The sequence below is a fragment of the Pleurodeles waltl genome, chromosome 4_1, assembly GCF_031143425.1.
Source record: "Pleurodeles waltl isolate 20211129_DDA chromosome 4_1, aPleWal1.hap1.20221129, whole genome shotgun sequence".
Taxonomy (NCBI): Eukaryota; Metazoa; Chordata; class Amphibia; order Caudata; family Salamandridae; genus Pleurodeles; species Pleurodeles waltl.
The window spans coordinates 762,602,564-762,623,396 of NC_090442.1; the positions used below are offsets into that span (position 1 = coordinate 762,602,564).

The window sequence follows — 20,833 nt, forward strand, 5'->3', positions numbered from 1 at the left end:
TAACTTTTGGTAAAAATTTTGGATTAGGTCGTAGGACGACCTTATTTTTATGTATTTGTATAAAAGGTTCCTGTGTTGTGAACGCTTGAATTTCACTTACTCTTCTCAGAGATGTAATGGCGATGAGAAAGGCAACTTTCCAGGTTAGGAATTGTATTCCGCAAGAGTGCATGGGTTCGAAAGGTGGGCCCATGAGTCTTGTTAGGACCACGTTTAGGTTCCATGAAGGAACAGGTGGTGTTCTTGGTGGTATAATTCTTTTAAGACCTTCTATGAATGCTTTGATGACTGGTATCCTATACAAGGAAGTTGAATAGGTAGTCTGCAGGTATGCAGATATTGCTGCAAGGTGTATTTTAATAGAAGAGAAGGCTAGCCTTGCTTTTTGTAAATGGAGCAAGTAATTTATTATATGTTTTGGAGTTGCGTCTAGTGGTTGTATCTGATTATGATGGCAGTAACAAACAAATCTTTTCCACTTACTTGCGTAGCAGTGTCTAGTGGATGGCCTTCTGGCCTGCTTTATGACCTCCATACACTCTTGGCTAAGTTGTAAGTGTCCGAATTCTAGGATTTCAGGAGCCAGATTGCTAGATTCAGCGATGCTGGATCTGGGTGTCTGATCTGTTGGTTGTGTTGCGTTAACAGATCTGGTTTGTTCGGCAGTTTGATGTGGGGTACTACAGAAAGATCTAGCAGTGTTGTGTACCAGGGTTGTCTTGCCCACGTTGGTGCTATTAAAATGAGTTTGAGTTTGTTTTGACTCAATTTGTTCACTAGATAAGGGAGGAGAGGGAGAGGAGGAAAAGCGTAAGCAAATATTCCTGACCAGTTCATCCATAGGGCATTGCCTTGGGATTGCTTGTGTGGGTATCTGGACGCGAAGTTTTGGCATTTTGCGTTCTCTTTTGTTGCAAATAAGTCTATCTGAGGTGTTCCCCAGAGTGTGAAGTAGGTGTTCAGAATTTGTGGGTGGATTTCCCATTCGTGGACTTGTTGGTGATCTCGAGAGAGATTGTCTGCCAGTTGATTCTGGATCCCTGGAATAAACTGTGCTATGAGGCGAATTTGATGGTGGATTGCCCACTTCCATATGTTTTGAGCTAATAAGCTTAACTGCGTTGAATGTGTCCCTCCTTGTTTGTTTAGATAATACATCGTTGTCATATTGTCTGTTTTGACAAGGATGTATTTGTGGGTTATGATTGGTTGGAAAGCTTTTAGTGCTTGAAAAACTGCTAATAATTCTAGATGATTTATATGCAGTTTTGTTTGATGTATGTTCCATTGTCCTCTTACGGTGTGTTGATTGAGATGTGCTCCCCACCCTGTCATGGAAGCATCTGTTGTTATTACGTACTGTGGCACTGGGTCTTGGAAAGGCCGCCCTTTGTTTAAATTTATACTGTTCCACCATAGAAGCGAGAGGTAAGTTTGGCGGTCTATTAACACCAGATCTAGAAGGTGACCCTGTGCTTGAGACCACTGTGAGGCTAGGCATTGTTGTAAGGGCCTCATGTGCAGTCTTGCGTTTGGGACAATGGCTATGCATGAGGACATCATGCCTAGGAGCTGTAGTATTGTTCTTGCTTGTATTGTTTGATTTGGAGACATGTGTTGAATGACTCTGTTGAAATTGTGAATTCTTTGTGGAGTTGGCGTTGCTACTCCTTTTGTCGTGTCTATTATGGCTCCTAGATATTGCTGTACTTTGCTTGGCTGAATGTTGGATTTTGCAAAGTTGACGGTGAACCCTAGTTTGTAGAGGGTTTGTATGACTTGATTTGTGTGGTTTGAGCATTGTGTGAGCGAACTGGTTTTGATTAGCCAGTCGTCCAGATACGGGAATACATGTATTTGCTGCCTTCTGATGTGTGCAGCGACTACTGCTAGGCATTTTGTGAATACCCTTGGAGCGGTTGTTAAACCGAAAGGCAATACTTTGAATTGGTAATGTATTCCTTTGAATACAAACCTTAGATATTTTCTGTGTGATTGATGTATTGGTATATGGAAATATGCGTCTTTGAGGTCTAGGGTTGTCATGTAGTTGTGTTTTTTGAGCAATGGTAACACTTCTTGTAGTGTGACCATGTGAAAGTGGTCTGATTTGATGAATGTGTTTACTACTCTGAGGTCCAGAATTGGTCTCAGTGTTTTGTCCTTTTTTGGTATCAAGAAGTACAGTGAATAAACTCCTGTGTTTATTTGTGTGCTTGGTACTAATTCTATTGCATCTTTTTGCAGTAGTGCTTGAACTTCTATCTCTAGAAGCTGTGAATGGTGTTTTGATAAATTTTGTGATTTTGGTGGTATGTCTGGAGGGAATTGCAGGAATTCTATGCAATAACCATGTTGGATAATTGCTAGGACCCATGTGTCTGTAGTTATTTCCTCCCATGCTTCGTAATATTGACCTATCCTTCCCCCCACTGGTGTTGTGTGGGGGGGGGTGAGTGACGTGTGAGTCACTGCTTGTTGGTAGTGGTTTTGGGGCTTTGAAATCTTCCTCTATTCCTAGGGAATTGCCCTCCTCTATACTGGCCCCGAAAGCCTCCCCTGTACTGTCCCTGGTAGGTGGACGGTGCGGACTGTGAGGTACTGGCTTGTGTGGCCTGACCCCGAAACCCTCCTCTAAAAGGTGTTTTGCGGAAGGTGGTATAAGATCCTCTGCTCTGCGGGGAGTAGAGTGCGCCCATGGCCTTGGCAGTGTCAGTGTCCTTTTTGAGCTTTTCTATGGCTGTGTCGACCTCCGGACCGAACAGCATTTTTTCGTTTACTGGCATGTTAAGTACTGCCTGCTGAATTTCCGGCTTGAATCCAGACGTTCTGAGCCATGCGTGCCTACGGATGGTAACCGACGTATTAATGGTCCTTGCGGCTGTGTCTGCTGCATCCATAGAGGAGCGTATTTGATTGTTGGAAATGTTTTGACCTTCTTCAACAACCTGTTTTGCTCTTTTTTGTAGATCTTTTGGGAGATGTTCAATGAGATGCTGCATCTCATCCCAGTGGGCTCTGTCGTATCGCGCTAGCAGCGCTTGTGAGTTTGCGATGCGCCACTGGTTTGCTGCCTGGACAGCGACCCTCTTCCCGGCTGCATCAAACTTTCTGCTTTCTTTATCTGGGGGAGGTGCATCCCCAGAAGTGTGTGAATTTGCCCGTTTTCTGGCAGCCCCTACCACCACAGAATCTGGTGGCAGCTGAGAGGTGATGAATACAGGGTCCGTAGGAGGCGCCTTATATTTTTTATCCACTCTAGGCGTTACTGCCCTGCTTTTGACTGGCTCTTTGAAGATCTCCTTTGCATGGCGAAGCATGCCTGGGAGCATAGGCAGGCTTTGGTAGGAGCTGTGGGTGGAGGAGAGGGTGTTAAATAAAAAGTCATCCTCTACTTGTTCAGAGTGTAGTTCCACATTATGGAACTGAGCTGCTCTAGCCACCACTTGTGAATAGGCTGTGCTGTCCTCAGGTGGTGATGGCCTAGTTGGGTATGTGTCTGGGCTGTTATCAGACACTGGTGCATCGTACAAGTCCCACGCGTCTTGATCTTGGTCGTCGTGGCTCATGGCGGTGTGAGCTGGCGAATGTGACGGGGTGTAAGTTGGTGAAGCCGGAGTTACAGGTGGAGGCGAGGGAGGAGGTGTTACCGTCTTTGCTGTTTGTTGCTGAGGAGCCTCTCGTGCTACAAATTGAAGTGTTCTCTTTCTTTTGACAGGTGGAAGGGTACTGATCTTCCCTGTCCCCTGCTGAATAAAGATACGCTTCTGCGTGTGATCCACTTCAGTGGATTGCAGTTCCTGTTCGAATCTGTGTCTTTTCATTTGTGAAGACATAGAAAGTTCTTCAGTATAGGAGCCTGAAACTGGGTCTGTTGGTGCTTTTTTCGGCTCCGAAAACCCTGTTGTTTGTTTTTTCGGCTCCGAGGTAACCTTCCTCTTCTTTTGTGCCGAAAAATCTTGGCCTCTATGATCTTCGGCGCCACTGTCTCGGCGTCGATCCGTGTGGACACCGAACTCTCGGTGTCGATGCTTCTCTTTAGCACTCTCTCGGTCCAGAGGAGGCTGCGTGCCGGTGTCTCGACCGGAGTCGGACGATCTCGACACTGAATGGGCCTTTTTCGGTGCCGATTGTTGGTCACCGTGAATTTGGGTTGAGCCATGGCCGGTTGGCAGTGGCGTCCCCTGGGCCTTTTTGCCTTTTTTAATTTCTGATCTCGACGTCTTACTCACTGTTTTTGGATGGTCGAGTTCGTCGGAGTCTGAATCCTGGATGGAAAAGGATTCCTCCTGTTCCTCTTCTGTCTCGAACTGTCGATGCTCTTTTGGCGTGGACGCCATCTGCAGTCTTCTCGCTCGACGGTCGCGCAGAGTTTTTCGGGACCGGAACGCCCGACAGGCCTCACAGGATTCTTCGCTATGCTCGGGTGACAGGCACAGGTTACAGACCGAGTGTTGGTCCGTATAAGGATATTTGTTGTGGCATTCAGGGCAGAATCGAAACGGGGTCCGTTCCATCGGCGTTGTTCTCCACGCGGTCGGGCCGACTAGGCCCCGACGGTGTGCCGAAATCTACCCCGAAGGGCACCGAAGCGCTTCGATGTTCAATGCGTTGTCGTATGTGTTTATCTCGAACCGGATCGCAACGATACCGTCGAAAATCTTCCGTTTTCAGCTATCTTTCCGTTCCGAAACTCGGAGCGACAGGAACACGTCCGAACCCGATGGCGGAAAGAAAACAATCGAAGATGGAGTCGACGCCCATGCGCAATGAGCACAGAAGGAGGAGCCACTCGGTCCAGTGACTCGAAAACACTTCTTCGAAGAAAAACAACTTGTAACACTCCGACCCAACACCAGATGGCGAGCTAATGCAGACCATGTGTATCTACAGCGACAGATGCCATCGAACCTCCATTTACACTTTTTTATTTTTTTTTAAATAGAGGAGCTGGCATGGTATGATGCTGCACTTTTTTCATTTTTTCAAGTTAATTTTAATAACCAGGGCCTAGAGTCACAGTACTGATGAGGTGAGGATTCCCCAAAAGGGTGACTTAACTTCTGTTTATAGCACCGAATGCCCACTGCTCAGTCAGATATTTTGAACTGCTAGATGGTGGTTTTTGACTGACAGTGCACTGAAGTCTGCTAACAAGCCTCCAGTGCCAGTGTTCTTTCCTCTAAAAACAAAATACCCAATTTCAACGCAACTGGACGGCTCTTTAGCACCCCTGTAAGTCCCCAGTAAATGGTACCCTTGGTATCTAGGGCATGGGCACTAAAGAGAATCCCTAAGGGCTGTAGCGTGTATTATGCCACCTTAAAGGACCCCCCATACAAATTATATGCAGACTGCACCTGCAGGCTGCATGTCATGGGGCAAACCATGAATGAAAACGCGACATGGCACACTGTGTGCCACGCCAAAAAGTCACTACATATAATATATGTAAAGTCAACTCTTCAGCAGGCCTTGAAGCCCCAAGGTATATGTGAGGGATAGTTCTATTACTAGATATTAACAGGGCTTTGAGACCCTATGGGTGATTAGCTGTGCTCTACAAATCTCCGATTGACTGACTGACAGAGAAGCCATTTTTAGGTACGTACTGGGCACTGGTCCTTACAAATTACCCAGCTACATAATGATTTCACTGAAAACCTATGGTGTTTGGTATCAAATACCTCATCTTAATAAATGCATACTCATACCAATATTGGATTTTTTGTGACAAGTACCCAGAGGGTACCTTAGAGGTGCCCCCTGAAAAACTACTAGACCTCTAGTGTGCTGGCTGACTGGTATCAACTAGCGTGCCACCACAGACAAGTTTCTGACCCCCTGGAGACAAAATCCCACACTCTGAGGTCAGAAACAATTCCTGATCTGGGGGAAGGCTAGTAAATCTGCATACCAAGCCCAGGGACTTCTAAACACCTGCCTCCTTGATATGTGATCTCAGCTTCTTCCCCCAGACCTGGGAGATGGCACTATCTGCCCAGAGGCCCATTTGGCACCAGGACAGGTGGGAAAATAACTATGCAAATAGGCATGTCCTACTGCCAAGCTAGTCACCCCTCTAAGGTGGTCTGCCTAAGTTCTCCACGAAAGAAGGGTTCCACCATCTTGCTTTTGGTGGAATTAGGAATTCTGGGACAGGATTATGCCCACTCCCTACAGTCACCCCAGGAGTAATTAGTCAATTGGCTACTATCCTACACTCTGCTAAACGCCCCTAAATTGAGTATTTATGTGGCCTCCTGACACCAGAAGAACAGATATGACGGTCTAAAGAAAGAAGAGGACAAAAAAGAGATGAATAAGTGAGAACTGCTGACTGCTGGTAGACTTTGGCACAAAACCCTGCCTACCTGCCCCAGTCCAAACAATTGCGACAACCTGACTCTTCCTGCAGCTATTCATCCTCCAAAAGCCTTGGAGGGCCTCCAACACGTTGCCAAGCCGTCAGCATCTCCCTAGAAGTGGAGGAACCACTTCCCTGCAGACTGTAAGCACCAACCGCAAAGTCCGGTTTACCGTTCTGCTGACCATTTGGGTTCACCAGTGTAGCAGCTGCCCAGGAGGAGGTCACCGTGCTCCGGGAGGTCAGGTCCATGTTCCTACCAAGTGAGAAGACGCCAGGACCCACTGGAGCCCTCCTGCACCAATACCCACGGTACCGGACCCCTTGCAGCAATCAAAGTTTGAGTCTAATCCAGACTCAAACACCATAAAGACTGGCCCACTGACTAGGGATGTCAGCATCGCAGAGGCCAGTACAAAGAGTGGCCCAGCTGTCCTGCTTTGTCCCCCTCTTGCAGGTCCAACCGAGAATTGTGGGCGCTTTTAATGCAGCAGCACCCGCTGTCCAAACCCTCTGCACCCGAGCTCCAAAACCCAGATCCCTGACAACCGTCTGTGTGTCCCTAAGTCCCCCTCTGAATCCTGTTATCAGGTGGCTCCCCTCTTCGCCAACTGTGCAGTGCACAAGGCGCCCGACCCGTCCAGCACCTCTGCACCCTCATCCCGCAGGGCAGGTAAACCTGAACTGCTGGTATTTCTTGTGACTTTGTACCCCTACCACCCTTCATCCTAAAGGCATCCCCCTAGATCCATCTGCAAAGACCCAAATGCAGTTAAAGTACCTTACCACATAAAAGCGCATTACATCTGCAACAGACTTACCTTCTTTTGAAGATTTTTTTGGTATTGAGACTTTATATAAGTGTTTGCATTTTTCTAAACATTCGTTTCGAGTTACTTCTTGAGTGTGTGTCTCATTTACAGACTCAACAAATACTTTGCACTACCCTCTGATAAGCCTAAACTGCTCACCCACACTGCCACAAGTGACAGCATTTGGTAATATTGATTTAACTCCTGTAAACCAAAAAGGGTTGCCTGGACTATCTTCATAGTATCCCCATTCTTTCAGTACACTACACAGACAGACAGCTTCCTGCATTTTGCATACATGCATACACATCTAGCCTGATAATGATAGGATAGTTTCAATTAACCTATTTGTAAAATGAATTCCTAAGGAGAAGAGGAAAATACATTACAGAAAACCTAACAATATAATAATCACCACTGCAGCTGTGTGTCCTTTCCTACATAGTGAGTGATATCAGAGGCACTGGGAATTAGGACCATCAGTGAGTGTACATGGATTGGCTAACGTGAAGGTAAAACAAACACAAATGTTGGAAATTTCCGCACTGTGATTCTTTGAATTACCACAAAGAAAGAGTGTAGGGCTACGGAATCTTCTCAAGAGACATCTCAAACCTAAATCTAGAATTCATCACTCTTATGTTTGAAAAGCAGGAAATTCCTAAATATGTATCAAACTGCTAAGCATATAACAACAGTTTACGAACACATTCTTTGGACAACGGAGATGCACAGTACAACCTAAAGATTCAAATCCCGGCTAACACACAATCAATCAGAAAAGCACTTTATTAATTGGAATACCTGTGAGGACAAAAAAGATACGTGGGGGACAGCAGAAGAGATAAATGAAGAAAGAGAAAGAGAGAAAAAAAGTTACCGCTTTCAGCAAATAGGCGGAAATGCAGTAAAGCATGGCTTTGCTGAGTAAAGAAGTCCGGAATGCAATAGAAGCCAATCATGCAAAGAGAACATTGATTTAAGAGTGACAATGGGCTCCTCCCACAATTCACAGACTGTCTTTATTGAGGAAGATGGCTCATTTAGGTTGTGTGGGCGAAAAGGGTCAACCATGGTGTATGGGCCACCAAGAATTTTCAAGTTCTCAGCAAAAAGGGTTCCGATTTTCTTCACCTATTAACATTTTTTTTCTTTCTGTTACAGCACACCACAGCAACAGATCACAGCAGCAGCCCAATTGAAAACAGCCTGTAAACCAGTAAACTGGTGCTGCTGTGGAAGATGCAAAATAAGCGCCTGTCTTCACAGAAAGGTATCTTTTATTGGGGGGGTGAATAGTACTGGTTCTTGAGAAAATTGTAATCACTAAAAAAACATTTGATGCAACTAGATGCTTTAAGGTTGACCGGGGACTGTTACTACTCCACCACTCTGGACAATCAGAGACCCAAACATGTTCACCTTTAATCTACCCTTGGCGTAGAGTATTACAGAAGCTATTGTCACTTATGGGAGTTCCTACTTATTTGTAAGTAGAAGGGGGTTACCTGGACAAGGGTGTACTGCACAAATAATAGATATGGACAGGTCACTAGAACAAAGTGACCACTATATATCCACATATCTATCATTGGAGGAACACAATATGATAATATTCTTTAATAGCTCAGTAAATCCTGAGCATGACCTTAAACCGCAAGGAGGAGGGCATATTATCTTCTTGGAGTACAGCAGCCTACATAGGACAAAAATACGCCAACACATTTAAAAAGTTGTTGATTCCCAGAAAGTTATTTTTGAAACTTCATTGTACATACAGTGAAATGGTTGTTGGCAGCTACAGATTCACCCTGAAACTGCACCAGTTGCATTATGTCCAACTGCAGGAAATGACATCACCAGACAACAATCTTGCTGGTTATAAATTCACTGCTTGAAGCACTCCGTGACAAATGTCACAAATCAGATTTAGGACTTTAAATGAACACTAATTTGTTAACATTTATTTCGATTAAAAAAACGGCTTAAGAGTTTTAGTTAAAAAAAACACCTGCTCCAAAATCAACATTCATTTAAAAAGAAGAACAAAAAGGGCTTGCAGGTCCTACATTAGTTGAAAAAATAGAATAAGATCATTTTAAAAGCCAAAATGTTCTGATTATTAGCAATAAGTAGCTTTTTCAGCGGGCGTGCCATCACAGCGCTGTGGATCACTGAACAACACCCTGGGTGGCTCTGACAAGTCTTTGGCAGCTAATTGCACTAACCTGACAGGAGGCACAAGGGTATGTAAAAGAAATCAGGAGTCGGACTAGCTGTGGACAGAGCTGAAGTTATAAAACTAGGTACAGAAGGGGGCGTGTGGTAAAATTACAGCCAGAGAGAGGAACAGTTTGCAAAAGCGTGAGAAGTGGAGGGAAGATGAAACTGATGGGAAACGTGTAGCACCAATAACACTAAGGCTAGGGGAGAGTAATAAAGGGGAACAGTTACAGGTGATGAGCTTCAGTTGTTTGCTTTCACGTTCCCTTCCTCCTTATATAGCGACCAGAACAACTGACCACTTGTGTTTGAATTTCGTGCCCAACATAAATTTGTTTGAAATATTAAACCAAAGTCTCCATATTATATCACACGTACTGGAGACAGACCGGGGTCCCAGCCTAATTACTTTGACCACTGATGCAGTTTTCCGCCAGCCTTCTGGCACTTGAAATTTATTAGTGCTCACTAGCAACCTGGCGACCCCGTGCAATTACTCTTTTTAACGGGAAATGAAGCAACAACTGCTGAACGGCAGTTAACATGATGATCTGTTATGCCAACCACTGAAAAACCTACAATAAAACGTATGCAGGCTGTTCCAGGAGAAGCAAACTCAATAGCAATGGACTTAGTCAGGATAGGGCGTCCTTCTAGCAGAACCAACAATGAAAATGGCACATGCCACATTAACAAAGTGCACAAGCTGCAGACAATCCTGAAGCATTTGTCTTGAATCATGCTCTTATTGAGATGCTCGAAAAATAGTCAATTCCACTGATGATTCAAGAGACCATTTATTTGTAAAATTTCCAAAAGGATTTGGCATTTATTAAGCCGACTCTACATTCTGTTTGGTAAGAGCAATTCAGTAGTTACTGCTGGGATCAGGTGTATTACTTCACTGAGGAAGGTTGGCAGGGAAGAAAGGGGGGACCTTTACACTCGGAAGTGATGTGACTGATCCACACCTTACACCAGCCATAAGCTCTTACAGTGATCTAGCTGTACCTAGATGGAAAGCCACATTTGAGGCACACACTTGTATCAGCCCAAGTCTAAAACAAAAAATTCTATCAGACCATCCATGCCTCTCTCAGACTTACAATGCCCCATCGCTTCCCCTTAAAAGGCTGTGCTGCATATTTCCAGATCTTACCTTTGGAGTGCTCGGTTTCTGGGTGAAGGACAATTCGTACGTACTTCAGATGCCCAAAGCGTTCCAGTAACTCCCCAAGTGTGTCTTCTTCAGTATCAAATGACAGATTTCTGGAGATAGAATGCAAGGGGAGTGAAAAAAGCTTTTGTAAGAGGAACCACCGCCATTCCACTGTAATAGAACCCTGGGACAAACCCCCTCTCGTTTCCGAGTTGCATCATAAGATGGACAGAAAGAAAGCTACGAGACCAGCGGTTTGTGGCAAGTAAGGAAATTAACATGCGTTATAACGCGAAAGCATTGAAAACAGACGGTGTAGGGATGAGTTTCACAGTCGAGGTAAGTGATCTCCACCAGGGCAGAGACTACATAAACAAGGAGGCAAAAAGCATTTCTTGTGGTATAAACTCACCGGACAAAAAGCGTTCTGCCCTCTCCAACATCAGATGGCAAATCTTTTTTTTTCTTCTTGGGCTTCTTTTTACCTACGATATAGTGAGATTAGTGTTTATGGCACGAGATTACCAAACTGCACATCACTTGGACAGCACCATAGCTTTTGTCTACCACAGAGTTCTAAATGTACTCTATTCTCAATGGCTATGTCGGTCTATTCTTTGATCCACTGGGCAACTGCAGCAATGGCCGCCGTGGACACAATTATTCAGATTCTAGTTGTGCAGTGATGTGTTGCTAGGACAATAGTTTGGCCTTGTGCCAGGAGCGTAGCACAGCTAACCTACAGACTTATGTCATCCGACAGTGCAGCAAGCCCTTTAATCATATCAGATAATTATTATACATAAACACTAATGGTGCCAAAACCCTCTGCCTCATATATAAAGAGACGCCAGCACCTGTCAAGTCTAATAGGTACCACAAAACACAAAAAATACATCTGTAGTCAATGCCTGATAGAGGACGCACTGCTGTGATTTGGATCTCACGCACACGTGGGGCCTCTTAGCATATTCCATCAGCCCCAAGTGCCATGTGTGTAAATCATACCCTAACTAGGCACCAAAATTATGTTTAATTTTACCATGGAAATATATCGGCTACTGGAGGTTGTGACAAGAATAAATCTCCACACCGAACTGCACTAGTAGGGTGGGTAAAAAAGCTGTAGGAGATTGCAGAACAGAGAACGATGGCTAATGGGGCCTTTAAAGTGTTAGTTATAAAGAGCAGATGTTTAGCTGTTCCACGTCCCTTGAGTCATTACATTTATACACAGAAAGATATCATTGCAACCGAAATATTATCTAACTAAAATGCCTGTTTAATATTTTTAAAATTAAATTATATAGTGTAATTCGATTGTTACTTTTATAGGGTGAGCACCAATACTTGCCTACCCAAATGCACATCACCTTACCGTTCTGGACTAATTATAGAAACCTGCACAGCTCAGTGTTTCACAGACCACAGTCCAAGGAGTTTAAGTGCAGAATAGAGTGCACCAAATGTACCAATAAATATGGATTTAAGAAGAAAGGGAGAGACAAATTAATGTAAATGTCTAAGCGACGTGCTGAAAGACACACTGCCAGGTGCGTGTCAATTTGGGACCTGGGACAGGTGACTTGGATCATGAAGAGGACATGTAGAACTGAAGCGGAGAGGGTACTTTAAGTGTTGAGTGTGAAACATTTCCAGCGTGAAGTTTTTTGGTGTGGTAGTACATGGAGATAAACCAAGATAACCTTTGGTAGACATGGTTACATGCCTTTTATGTTGCTTAGAAATAGGTACAATTTGCAACAGACCAAAAATAAGAGAAAAGATTGCTCTGGCACTAGAGCATAAAGCAGGTATTTAGACGCTATGGGATAGGTCCTGACATTTGTGATCTAAAAGAGCAACTGGAGTGCAGAAATTTAACACAATTCCCACCAATTCGGTCGAACCTAAGCCAGTACACCCGCATCCAGAATAGGCAAGCGATTAGTTGGATTGACTCCTGCACCTTCTTTTTAATGCTGCCACTTGGATGTTTTTTTATTTAAGCTAAATGCACTTAGTAAGAACTGGACATTTTTTTAAACCACGCCATAGTGGTCTCCTTCCTTTCACTGTCAGATGCTTTAGCCATGCCTACATTTGCACAAGCATTAGACAAGCAACCTTAAGAATAAGCTGTCCCTGCAAAATCATTAATCGCCATGTTTGAGAGAGCCACCTTTCTTCTCCTCCTCGTCCGAAGAACTCCCATCAAATTCTTCCAGTCCTTCGTCGTCTTCATCACTGTCATCTGATTTCCTAGGTTCGCCATCCTCCTCATCATCTTCACTGCTTTCCGGACAAGCAATAGCAGCTGTTTTGCTAATTCGAAGACATCAAAAATACTATGTGAGAAAATACACTCATTAGCAATCCCATGATCCCCCAATGACCTTTATAGGTAATCACATGGAGCACAGGCATCAATTTTAAGATACACACATTATAAATCAGCTGATGCTTTTACAGTAATCCCTGGATCATTACTCTATGTCTTGGATACCCTCAATTCGAGGATTGTTTCTTATTCTCTCTTCCACCATGAAGAGTAGTACAGTCCGATAATCTTCAACTTGCTTCAATAACTAAATGAAAAGCACACAGCAAGCGCATGATCCACCATAGCCATGGTCACAGTAGCCACATGGGTATGCAATAAGGACAGCAATCCTATGACTTCCAATTATCGCATTCAGGAATCTTAAGAGCCTGCAATACCCTAGGCTCTTTGTGAGGAAATAGGGTGTAGAATACAGTGTGGCTGTGGAACCTCACTGTGTAATACACACCAACCTCTTTAGGGACCCTGGGTTTCATTTGTCAAACCCTCGGCTCAATCCTGTGTAGCTGTGGCACCGAGCAGCAAGGCTTACACAGAGTAACAAGTGTAAAATACTTCAACACCACCAAAACAATTGAAGAAATCAATAACATTCAAGTAATCCAATAATCATTTATTAAAATAGGTTGTATTTTCATAAGAATTTAGACACTAGAGCGAAGATATACACTGGAGGGTTCCGGAGATATAGATTTTACAAGCATTGATAAATCAAAGCAATCATACTCAACCATGAACAAGCCTTGCACAAGTCAACAAACTGAAGACTTAGAAACCTTTTCAAGGAAAACTTAGGTAAGCGTGAATGCGGTCTGTTACAAGTACTTGGGGCGACCAAGTCCAGCACGGATCTGGTCAGGGAGACCAGCAATGTCCTCAAGAACAGTTACCTTCGCAGAAAAGTTAGTCCTTCAGCAGTTCCAGGCACTTTATCTGGGTTGTAATGAATTCCTATGGAGTGGGCGTGATGCAAGGGTTGAATGATGCTGAAGAAGCTCCAAGCATGCTGTGGATATGACACGGTCAAAGGAGGAGAGTGGGGTCTTCCAGCAGAGATTTCTCAGTCCATGAAGCTGGTGAGGGTGTCCTGATTACAGGTTCAACGTCCCACAAAGTGCCCTCTAATTTGGCTGAAGTACATTCGTCACTGGACTACCAGTCGCCCGTTGTTGGGGGTCAAAGGCCAATCCTTATCAATAACTCACCTTTTGAGGGCCCCAGCAACCCTCTGGCAGCACACCTGGGCTCAGCGAACTCAGGTGCAAATCTTTGCATCAGATCTTGGTCCTCTGTGCTGCACAGTGGTGGTGGGAGCGGCTTGAAGACTTTAGGATACCAATTTGCCACAGCAGGCTTTTTCAGCTGTCGTGTCCCCGTGCTGCTAGCCCTTGGAGTTCTCTTCGCTTGCCTGGGCTCTGGAGACTCTTTCTCCTTGAGCAGCACACAGAAGGCACAGTCCCTCTCTTCACTAGCCACCACGTACAGCAGGTGCAGTCCTCGCTGGTACAGCCTCTCATTGCTGGTGCCTCAGTGCAGCAGAGCAGTCCTTCTTTGGTCCTTCTTCCAAGTCGATCAAGATCTAAGGTCTGGGTACCAGCAGTGCCCTCTTTATGCTTGGAGAGTGCCCTCAGCAGGATGCAATTGGTTGCCAATTGGCCACCAGGTTCCATCCCATCAGTGACCTCTCCCTGTGGCGTGTGACATCTGGATACCCCAGGATGCATCATTCTGCTCACTCCCAAGATGGCGAGACCCCACTGTTGGTGTTCAGAACTCCCTGGCCCACCCTCAGGGTGTGGCTACATTAGGGCTACACGCCCCTGGAGAAACCAGTTTAGCAACAGGTTTTCCCTCTCTGCTCTCTGTGCCAGCCTATCTAACTCAACAATGGGGCAGCCCCCCATAATTCCCTCGTGTTCCTCACGTGCCCTTCAAAGGCAGCTTCACTTTTTAACACCCAAGTGGCTTCCTGCAGGAGACACCTTGTCCTGCAATCCCTCATTGTTCTCCTTCCTGCGAGTCAATGGCATGTCTTCTTCAGGAGGGAAGAAAGCTGTCTCGAGGAGCAGGCTCCATTTGTGCCTGGGAAGCCAGAGGAGTTTTAAAGGCAACAAAAACTGGAAGCTTCCTAAAGCTGCACACTGCAACAAATTCCATTAATTTAAACATCAGATAAAAGTTGGGCTTAATGTATCGAGTTGTTTGATAACTTGGGAGTGCCCACTTTGGTTGCACCCTTCCGGAGTTAGCACGTAATTATGTACTAGCCAACTGGGTGACGAAGGTCTTTCCACAGTAAAAATTGTAGTTTTGAGTGTTTTACTGTCACATCATGTAAAGTATTTGTCCTGCCTGTGTCATATGAGGCACTATGCCTTTAGGACTTTGTACACCTGCCAGAGGGGTAACTTACATACATGTTATGGGGAAGTACTGCCTTTGTCATTGCTGTCAAAGGCAAAGTCAAGCTAGCAGTGTACAACTGCTCAACCGTTTGCAGTGGGGGCTAGGGGACTCATTTTACTCCAGGGTAGCACAACCAGTGCTGCAAGCCTTGGAGCACCCCTCTAACTTACATGCCCTGGGTACCAGAGCACCATCTACTAGGGTCTGACAGGTAAGTTAGCCATATCCCAATGGGTGCAGCTAATTCGACATACACTTTAGGGTCAGGGCACTGGAACTGAGGTCTAGTTAGCTGGCCTCATTGCAATCTGACTAAAAAAAAAAAAAAAAAAAAAAAAAAGAAAAACACACACAGCAGCAGTCAAAACACTTGGGAGTGACCATACAAAAGAGGCATTTCCTTACATGTTTGTTCACTGCTTTTAACATTGCAACCAAGAATCCCATGAGCATACATAAATCAAGCCTTGTATCACACTCAACAACCCCAGCAGAGAGATCCACCACTTACCCAAGTAACGCTTTTTAAATGTGCACACACTTCTTCCCAAGCACCTAATGATAAAGAGCATCCAACATATCTCTGAAATCAGACTGCCTATGTGGGGGTCTGCATTGTATGAATATAGATCTACAGAAAACTAGAGCTCGCCCACTAGTAAACCTTTCAAGTTTTCTTTCTCTGAACCATTGCTCTCTGCCAAATACAAAAGTGAAAATGTCAGGGAGAATGTTAAAGGATGTCAGACAGACTAAGACACAGGGTCTTGCTTTACAATGCAGTAACCCAACAGTTGCTCCTGGACTTACTCTGGCACGTGCAGAGTAACAGTGCAGCTGAAACGGAGCAAATTTTGATTAGAGCTTGCTTGCTAGAGAGGGTTCACATTTGGAGACTTCTGATGAATGAAAAGGTAGCATGCCAAACCAAGTTTAATAGGATTACCTGCGTTTTTCTCTAGCCACTAAGCAGCTGAATATACCAATTCTTAATACTCTCTTTTGGTATCTATGTACAGCGTTCTGTTACATTTGCAGTCATGTTCATGCTGTGTAAACACCTTTAAGCAATAAAGACCACATGTGGAGTGCATCGCGTGTAATGGTTTTTGGAAGTAAAATAATACTAAAACCTACAGCGAATAAAGCACAATATGCCAAATTTTCCCTATGGTTGTTGGGTCTCAATAGCCACTGTACGGCGTGGTGTTAGAGACTCCCTCAAGTGGTCTGAGACAGTCAGAGGGCACCATGTTAGCGCCATCTAAAAACACCTAATGTTGGGATGAAGAAAGGTCACCTGCATGGCTCTGAAGAGCATGCACCCCTGCCTCCAATTCATGATTGCAAGCTGTAGCTTTTTGACCCCATACTGAAGCACACATGATAATCACTGGAGACACTTTTGTGGCCTCTACCGTGTTTTTAAATTGGTCTGCCAGCCCCCACAACCAGGTCCCTACGTCCATCTATGTGGGACAAGGATATCAACTATGTGTTTAGTTTAGTTTAGAGAGGATGTGTGTATGTAGCATGTGTGTGACTCAGGTATCCATAGCCAAACTGAAATCTATTTGGTGTTTGCTAGATTCGAGTGGTATCCAGGATGGATAATTTGAGTCAGACCCTAGGCACCAGATATGAATTTAAAGGCTCCCCCAAGAACATTCAAAGTACCATTTTTAGTGGGTCAGACTGAGATGTGTTAAGTAAAGGAGAAAGAGGGCCCCTCTGAAGCTCCAGAGTTTACCCTTATCATTTCCTGATACACTTTTCTATGGAGGGGTAACCCCAACTATGTTGAAAGTTAGTAAAGTGGAGTAACATCCCCTACCTTGCATTGTTGTGTGGTTCTCCAGCTTGAAGACGATAGGTGTGCCCTATCGTCCCACTCACACATTGTTATAACCCTAGTAGGAACAGTTGGAGTGGATTAAGCAAAAGGGTAGAAATTCTGAAAATTGGTCTAAGAAGTAATTGCTGGAATACACACCTTCTCTGTCTGCACTTTAGATAGGTTTCTGCCCCATATTTATACTAGTGTACCAGGAGTTCTCTAGAAGAAACCAGGTGCCCCACAGCAGTGGGGACCAAGAAAATCTCCTGTGCTTCAAGGTTGCCTCACCTATTGCCAACTTCTCTTGGTAATTTAGGGAACTAGCAAAATAGGGACATTTTGCAAGCCTGCCTGGGGAGGCTGCATGAACACTGCTTCAAGGAGGAAGTAGACCGACTGCTCAGGAGGGACATGGAAAGTGTTCTTACACAAGGAAGATGATATCCATACGAACACTAAAGACCTTAGGCAGGACAAACTGAAGCTGCCATTACAGCTCAGAAGCAACTGCATCACTCATGCAGAAGAATGAGGTCTGAGAGTCCCAACTGTCCCTGCCCCACTGTGTTTTGTTCTGAAAGTCTCCATGTCCACAGGATCTTCCCAAAGATTATTCGAAGTACGCTGTGATGGCACCTTTTTGGTGAATAAGCACCTAGAAGTGTGTGGTGTTGAACAACTCAATGCATCCAATAGTCACAACAAACTAAGCTGTGTTAAAAAAACACTGTCCCATGAAGACAACACCTCATGCCAAAGATCAGGTCCGCACCTGAAGTAGGCTCCTAGATTTGCTTTGGGTAGACAGGCTTGTGTGTGAGCAAGAAGAAGAAATCACAAAGCCAAGGACTGCCTGACTGTGAGCAAACATCTTGAATAGAGCCGGTGCCTCGCTGGTGCTCACTTGAACGGTTGGCACCAGAACTGCACACTGTAAGCCACTGGCCAGCTTGGGGCAACTAGTTGACAGTGCCACTCGGTGAGCCATGTATGAAGCACACAACCATGAACTACAAGCCTACAATCCATCACGGGAAATGTAGGCCAAGCCTACGCCATCGATGGAAGTGAAGACCAGTTCCACGCCAGAGAAAGAGACCAAGGGTACTGTGTAATTCAAGATGTACAGCTTGAAGGAGTGGAGCTTTCATCATTTGACTTGCGGGCCTTAAACTTAACTAAACTGGGGGGATGGGGAGGGGGAATTGACCATGTCATGGTAATGAGGGAGATTGGGGGAGTATCCATTCAAAGAACTGGATTGCTCTTAATGGGACTCCATTAAGAGGGGGGGCAAAGAGAGAGGGTCCAAACAGAACACTGTAAATCCCCATGATAACTCTGAAAGGAAACAGCAGAGGCTGTGCTCCTTAAAGTGTGCCTTTCTGAATCATATGTACAGTATTGTTTTGTGCATGTAGAAATAAAGTACTTTTCCTTTTTTTTTTAAAGCACAGTCTGGACTTTTTATTACAGTTAGACAGTTTGGGTTTTGAGTCCCTTAATACTACAACACCTTCCTGAGTAAGCCGTTGACTGCTCGACTCAATGAGCAGGAAGGTCAAGTGCTAAAGGAGTGAAGATGATGCTCAGTGTTGGGTTCAACAATATGGTTACGCCTGTTTTCATTAGTGGCAAATGAATCCTTTTCATCACAATCTGACCTGCCCTAGGTATCCAGACCAATATACAAACACTTGGCCTGTTAACCCAGCAGCCACATTTAAAGAAGTGACCACGTTGATCCCACCCTGCCACCCTAGCAACAACGGTTGTCAATAGACTGCTGCACTATTTTCCAAACCAACACTTCCTCTAGATATCAGTGCATTAATGAGCATATTACAACAAAAGTGTAAAAGAGGCATCCTGGTCCTCAGTGAGAATGACACACTAACCAAAGTGATGAAAAAACAAATTCCCTAGAAACAAATTCAGTCACAGGGATGTTCTGGTCGAGATACAAATCCTCAACATCACTGAAAATGATTTATCATCGTTAGCTACACAAGCATAGCTACCAAATGAGTTTCTACCGTATTGAGCACATGATAACATGACATTAGATGAGAGCATCCACAGTACCCATGGCCCTTCACTGGCCACAGTGTCTGTAAACCAAATGCTTAACAGTAAATTACAGGCTAACCATACTTGCTCTAGAAATAACTTACTTGACTCCCGAAACTATTTTTCGAATGTTCGCTCACAATTAATGAAACATACTTCTGCATATCATCAGAAAACAGTTGTCAAATATTAATATTTGGATCTATTCTGGACTACTTATTGTAAGCTTGCTGTACATAAGTTTCACTGAGTTTTAATTGAATCTCCGGTGCAATTAACAATGTTGTCAAGAGCTATCAGAGCCAGAAATAATATAGGTGTGCTGTGACTCAGAAAATTACATATGAGTGCCAGCTGCCAATAAAGAAACAACCTGCAATTCATAGAGTTGGTCTTCAGATAAAACGGTTAATAAGAGGAATATGATGAACGTTTGGAATTCATTTCCTTTTGTGATATAATTTGTATAATAAGACAGGCTAAAAGCATCAACATTTAGAATGAAGGTCACACTTAAAATGTTTCTTTGGATGCTCATTGTTAATTAATTCTCTCTTGCCCGTGGATTTATCAGGATGCCCTATATTTTGAGCCAGGTATTACCAAAGACCATGTTCTGAGCTTGATACCCATGACCACAATGTCACCTTCAGGCATTGGTATCTGATAAAGCAATGCAGGCAAAGGTACTGAGCATAGCCTGCCTTCTGACTGTACTCAGTACCAGTACCCATGCCAAGAGGATCCAAGGGCACGGTGTGTGGACACCCCTGCACCTGTAAATTGAGGCATGACACCCAACCAGTTCACAATGAGCTTTGCAAATAAGTAACTTCAGATCTGTATAGGTGACAAAGTACGTTTTCAAACACAAATCCCCTTTCTTCATATGAGAAGAGAATACTCACTCTCCACTGGATTTAGTTGGTAATTTTGCCACCACTGTTTCTACTTCCCCATCAGACGAAACAGCATTGTCATCCTCCTCTTCCTTTTCCTCCTCCTCCTCCTCCTCCTCCTCCTCCTCCTCATCATCATCATCATCATCATCATCACTGGGCTCATCAGAGGTGTTGCCAGGTGGTTTGGATTCAAGATTTGTCTTCTCCTGGCCACCTGTGAACCACAAAAACATTTGAGTTTAGCAACTCTTTGCTAATAATGGTAAGCATCCAACGGGGGCATAATATAGATATATCACATCACAAGAGGCTTAGAGGACCGCAGATAGAGTGGCATCATGCAAGTTAGGAAATGCAAGGACATTCTTTAAGAGCAACAGTACTTTTACAGAAAGGAGCGTGTCATCTACAATGTGGCAACCACAAGAGACAGTTGTGAGTGAGGAGGCACGAGAGTCAGCTTTGGCAAGGAAAAGAGGCAACCTTTGCATGAAGGTCCTGGATGAAGTAATAAACAGCTGCACGTCAAGCTAAAGGGCTGCAAGGAAAATGTAGGCATCCCTGTAATAGGTCCTCACCTGTTGTGGGTGCTGCTTCAGTTGCTTTGTATTTATCTTTGGCCACCGCCCAGTCCACAGCTACTGTCCTCCCTGGAAGTGATTAAAAGCCTGATATAACAAATTAAAAAACCTCCAGCAGTCTAATGACAGAAT

General features: G+C 44.4%; 1 protein-coding gene across 1 annotated transcript in view; it reads right to left on the reverse strand.

The window, feature by feature from the left end:
- Positions 1-20,833, reverse strand: part of RBM28 (RNA binding motif protein 28) — a 75,462-nt gene that overhangs the window by 20,318 nt on the left and 34,311 nt on the right. The window contains exons 6-10 of the mRNA XM_069229378.1: positions 20,699-20,770; positions 20,127-20,334; positions 12,744-12,886; positions 10,974-11,046; positions 10,562-10,671 (exon numbers count right to left, since the gene is read on the reverse strand). Coding sequence (XP_069085479.1) covers positions 10,562-10,671; positions 10,974-11,046; positions 12,744-12,886; positions 20,127-20,334; positions 20,699-20,770 — 606 coding nt within the window. The remainder of the gene's footprint in view (positions 1-10,561; positions 10,672-10,973; positions 11,047-12,743; positions 12,887-20,126; positions 20,335-20,698; positions 20,771-20,833) is intronic.